Source organism: Euprymna scolopes, chromosome 22, assembly GCF_053919585.1.
Source record: "Euprymna scolopes isolate OS-2025 chromosome 22, ASM5391958v1, whole genome shotgun sequence".
Classification (NCBI taxonomy): Eukaryota; Metazoa; Mollusca; class Cephalopoda; order Sepiida; family Sepiolidae; genus Euprymna; species Euprymna scolopes.
In genome coordinates, this window is record NC_136503.1 from 39,919,419 (window position 1) to 39,925,418 (window position 6,000).

The window sequence follows — 6,000 nt, forward strand, 5'->3', positions numbered from 1 at the left end:
GTACATTTTTTGAAAAGTAATGGGAATTTACCTAATGTGTTTAGGCTGAATGCATCTTAAAATAATTGCTTCCATTATTATCAAATTTCATTTACCAGAAGATAACATTAAATTTGTAAGGACTTTTCACTTGTTTGAAGCCTATAAAATTTGGCTTTTCTACCAATAGGACACAAGAAAGCAAATCTTTTCATTTCCAACAAACTTGGAACATTATTACCAAAATAAATTTGATATTATTTGTTTTGCAAAGATTTGACATTTTTAGATATAATGGAAATAAAAGATTGGTCTGAGATACCTCTATCTAGGCATTTTTTTTTTTTTTCATAGACATCACCACTTATCAAGGCCCAGAGGCCATCGAGGATAAGGATTAAAGAGTGTACGGCAGTCAATTGGACAATATGGTAATCATTAGTAATGGAAATTCGGTAAATTTGTAAACTTAAGTGGAACAGCTCATCAAGTACTTGTTTATGTTGAACTTGAAGACAACCATATTGTAGTCAGCTGGAAAGCAGGCGAACTGAAGACAGTTCTACAGGCGTGCAGTTATAAGAAAGAAACTTTGTTTATCGAATCTACATTTAGGTTTAGTCACAGATAAAGAGTGTGGGAAATTATTGATAGCGTTTTCAGCTAGACGAGTGTTTCTCGTGAAAGTTTGGCAAGGGGAGACCATAGATTGGAGCTCAGATGTGTGCTTGCCATGAAAATAACGATAAAGCAGAGACAGGCTCGCAACATCTCTTCTATGAGAAAGAGGTTGAAGGGAAGAGAAAAGGACATCTCCTACGAGGCTATGAAGTCTATTTTGAACTCTATCAAGGCAGGGTAAGTCCTTTCTAGCAGCTCCTGCCAAGATGTGGCAACAGTACTCCATCCTTGGCTCTTATATAGATAGAGATTGCATCAGCAGTGAGATGTACTGGATTGATAGAAGGATCCCACCATTTTCCCAGCGACCATGGCAACGAATTTGATGTAGGTGTTTCATTTCAGATCAGGAGTAAAGGTGAAGCCCAGAAGCTTGTCAAAACATGAAGCCTCCCCAAGATGAGAGCCATTCATTTCAATTGATGCTAGATGGGCATCCGAGCGTTGAACGCATATTTCCTTCAAGACGTGAGGCAAAGTCTTTTCAGCCTATCTTCGATTAAATCTGTAATGGCTTCGGCATAATGAATTGCAAATAATAACGCCAAAGCCAGAGATCCATACAACATGGCAGAATGAACACTGGTGAATGTGTGACGGGGGGGGGGGGGTCTTTTCAACTCCATGCTTGATCAAAAACTTGATTATGGATGCTTTCTGAGCTAAGTTGTCTTTGGTAGTTCTGCCACTTCTGAAATCAATTCTGTAACATGCCTCGATATCCCAACCGTAAGGAGTGTGATACACCAAGGAAAATCTGGCAATATTGTGTAAGTGATTATTAAAAGTTTTTAAAATAAAATGAAAATAGCATTTTAGTTCGGCTTTGTTTTTTGCAGCTACCAGTTTCTTTGTTCGTATGTCCTTTTCATAGCCATATTCATGTGTTTTAATGTGCTGATAATTTGGTCGCTCTTATAAAGTGTCTATGTAGTATTTCTCGGCTTTTTGTTTCCAATTTTGTTACTCTCTGCATTGTTTGCTGTGACAGAATTTTTTGCGACAGTATCAGCCTCTCTTTGTTTTGTGTTGTGTATTTTTGTAGTTCTTTTATCACATCATCTAAACAGTCTTCAATACTTACCAGTTCTCTTGTCCCCACCCCCTCCTTTAAGCATGGTGCATAATCATTAGTATCTTGTTTTTTTATTTATAATCTTTTGCCTTGTGTATCTTGTTTTTAATTGCAAAACTCCTGCATTTTCACACTAATTATTCACTCCTTTTATTTTTTATGCTTTATAAAGCCATTTTGAATTTCTTTCTTGCATCTCTAATTGCAGGAAATGGAAGAAGTAGATGAGAAAACGAATGGAAATGATGAAGAAGAAAATGAAAATGGTAGTGATGTGTATTAGTCGAGACATTCTAAAGTCAGACAGGCGTACATATTGAACAATGTGATATATTATATATCTCACTGTTTATAAAATACTCTTCAATTTGAACAAGTGGGTTTAAATTACGAATATCAAATGAGAGTTTTTGTTGAACATTCCTAAAACTCTGCATTTTCATGTTTATTCAGATCTTTATTAAATCTCAAATTTTACATTTAAAAACCTTAATAAATGCTGGGATGAACCAGAACTGCTTGATAGACACCCAAGATTTTACTTTAAGAAATAAATTTGGTATAGACCACCACCATTGTCCGAGGGTTAACAGGATATAAAGTTTAGACATCTTTTTTATTATTATTATTCTACTACTACTACTACTGCTACTACTACATTTTAAATTTATTTCAAATATTTTAGTACAACTCTACTTGCCAGTAACTCAAAGCTTAGCCAGGTCATACAAAGGTTATTCCAAAAGTAATTTTTTTTAACTCAAAAAAACAAACAAGAGTGGTACTATTAAAATGAACAACCTTTTATGCTCCAGAATTTATTTTTCTACATAGTCACCACCATTCTCAAATGCACTTTTGCAAGCAATGAACAAAAGCCTTGATGTTTTGGTTGTAAAAGTCGGCGCCTGTCAAGGCAGTCCATTTTTTACATGCGATTACAGTGTTGTTGTCAGAGAAATGTTGCTCACATAGTACATCCTTTGGAGGTTTGAACAAGTGAAAGTCTGATAGTGCCAGGTTGGAACTATACGATGAGTAAGACAGTATCGTCCAGCCGAACTTTGTCACATATTCCATGATCTTCCTATTTGTGTTGTATGGCGTTGTTGTGTTGCAAATGGAATGTTTCGCTTTTCTCTGGCCTTACATGGATAATAATCTTTGTCAACGTTTCAACGTATCAGTCGGCTATATTTTTAAGCAATCCAGGGGGATGCTGCTCTTCCTCTCACAGCTTTTTGAACTTCTTGAGGAGTGTGAGTGGTGTCATTTCATCGACTGCCGTTGCCGTTTGGCTTGTAGTGGTGACATCACATCTCGTCACCAATGATAATACCATCCAAGGATCTATCACCTTTGGCTTTGTACTGCTTCAGCAAGTTCCGAGAGATATCCTCTCAGTGATCCTGTGTGAGCATTCGTGGAACCCCCCTAGCACATATTTTCCTGTATGCTAGGGATGACAACGTCGTTCCTAGTGAACTGACACCCACATTTCAACTCTACATGCATTTCATTCACCATTACCTGCCAATCAGCGCAGATGAGTTGGTCAAGACGCATTGTGTTTTCTGGTGTGCTGTCTGTGCATGGGCATTGGGAGTGCGCATTGTCACTCTCATCTTTGTTGGCACTCTGAAATCAATGTACCCATCTCCTTGCTGACATCAACTGCATCAGCTTTGTAAATGTTCAACAGGCGCCGTGAATGTTGATCGGTTCAATTTTTTCTGCATGGAGGAATTCAATAACGCATCTTAGACTTCTGACGTACATCCATGACAAGGGCTTTCTTAGAGTTTCACATTGTCAGTATCTGCAACAGAGAGATGAAACTTTCAGGTGATGAATGCATAAGTTCAGTCATAACAATGCAATTTGCAATCCCCTTTGCTACACTCAGTCAGAATAAAAATAGGAGGCATTACTTTTGGAACGACCCTCATATATGAAACTGATTTTCTGAAACATTGGGGGGAAGACATTAATACTTTCAAAGTCAGTTAATATACTTTCTAACTTCTGACGTAGCGCTAACGAAACTGGTGACAAGGCAAATCAGTTCTTTTACTTTTTTCTCTAACGTCTATATCTCCCCTATGCATGTACTCTTTTTTTTTTTTTTTAATTATGTTTTTCCGCTTTTTCCTTTTTTATTAAATAATTATTAAAAAGTTTTACGGTCTTATTTTAATTTAGAATTATTGAAATAAGTTTTACTTTTTTTTTTAAAGACTTATTGAAAACACTTTTTAAAATCTTTTCTATTTAATAATAACTAATTGTGTTATTTTTATTTGTATAATTTAGTTTCGATTGTATACTTTTCGATAATGTCCTTTTCTTCTATTTTATTTCAATGAATCGCTTCACAATAGAATCCCCACTGATACATTCAGTCAGAATAAAAGTAGGAGGCATTACTTTTGGAACGACCCTCGTATATGAAACAGAATGATTTTTTGAAACATGTGGTAATTGAAAGTTTTTGTTATAGTCAGTTAATATACTTTCCAACTTCTGGCGTAGTGCTAACGAAATCGGTGACAAGGCAAATCAGTTCCTATACTTTTTTTCTAATGTCTATATCTCCTTTTTGCACTTTTTTTTTTTTTTATCTTTTTAAGTGATGAACTATTTAATAAAGGCTAATTGTGTTATTTTTATCTGTATAATTTTGTTAGTTTTTATTGTATACTTCTCGATAATGTCCTTTTCTTATATTTTATTTCAATAGAAGTACTGAAGAACAATAAAAGTGAAGGAACTGATTTGACTTGTCACAGCTTCCAGTAGCAGACACACCAGAAGTTAGGAAGTACGTTAGCTGACTATAACCAAAGTTTTTTTAGAAGAGAAAATGGTGAAAATATCACCCCTAATCTATTCTATCAGTGTTTTTTTTTTTTTGTATTATTAAATCTATAATATTTGTTTGTTTTTCCTCTACCATTCCCTTTCTCCAACAAAAATTGCTTCATTTATATATTGATACTAGTTACACAATATTTTTGACATATGTACAATAGACAGCCATATTGAATAATTGATACAACTGTGAGCTGATATTTATACAACGTAATCTGTTTATAATAATTTTCAAATAATATTATTGGTTGATTATTTTCAAAATTATTTGGTCCAAGTATTAAAGTCCAATTAAAAAATGATCAGTTTATTATAAATATGTGTTTTTTTAATAGACGGCATAACTGTGTTGATCTTGTCAGATTACCAAAATTAGGCAATATTGAACCTGGTCAGTACCAAATGGGTGACTATTTGAGAATGCCAGGCACTGTATATAGGACGACCTCAACACTTTCCTGCATAAACCTACCTCATCATCTCCTCCCACTTGGATATACATATTGCTGGGGATCACTTGTGAATTTAATATTACCATAACACTTTCTCTTTCAGAGGAAGCCGGTTCAACCGTCCTAGCGTGAATGCTGTTTTTTTTTTAATATGTGTTTTAGCAATATCATTAAAAAGTATTAACAGCCAATAGTTAGCTTAAATGAATATAAAAAACTAAATAAATATTCTAAATTTAACTAGAGTTTTTATATCCTGTTGATAGTTGGTTTAAAAACATTTGAAAGTATGTTTTTTTACCATAGTGCTCAATATTTATGTACTATGTAAAATAATAAATCTTTTTTTTTTATAGACTAGAGTTAAAAGGGCTCCTTTTAAAAATAATTGTTTTGAAAGTTTTTTTTTCTTTGAATGTTACATGTCTAATTAAAGTTGACATAGATAACGTTTTTTTTAATCTAATTTTCATAGATTAAAGTTATGACTTTTAAAAAAAAAATTTTTTTGTCTAGTTTACTTATGAAAGTCAGACTTTAATGATCTTTCAAATGAGCAATCAACATGATCATACAAATATTCGTTAATGAAAAATCAGGCATTTATAGTTATGGAAGGCCCAAAGTGTCATTATCATCAACCCTTTTATTGTCTTCTTTTCCGTGATCAGTCTGCAGTCACAGTCTCCAAGCTTGGTGGTCTAGAGATTTAATTTTATTCAAATTCCACTAAGATCGATCCTTTGGGTCTTGCTTGATAAGTGGTGATTCCTTTGTAAAAAAAAAAAAAAATCGTTTGTATACAAGTTTTTTTTTTAGTTGTTCAACTTTCCTCTAGCCTTCCACCTCAATATCTCTGCATTTTCTAACATGAGAGTTGTTCCTCTTAACATGGTTAAACCAATGTAGCCGACCGATCGTCAGGAGTTCCTTTAGCTTTGG

The 6,000-nt window shown here is 34.0% G+C and overlaps 1 protein-coding gene across 1 annotated transcript in view; it reads left to right on the forward strand.

The window, feature by feature from the left end:
* Window positions 1-2,156, forward strand: part of LOC145243368 (Fanconi anemia group D2 protein-like) — a 212,310-nt gene extending 210,154 nt beyond the window's left edge. The window contains exon 43 of the mRNA XM_080106191.1: window positions 1,944-2,156. Within this exon, the coding sequence (XP_079962317.1) occupies window positions 1,944-2,018 (75 nt within the window). The 3' untranslated portion in view covers window positions 2,019-2,156. The remainder of the gene's footprint in view (window positions 1-1,943) is intronic.
* Window positions 2,157-6,000: the final 3,844 nt, after the last annotated feature.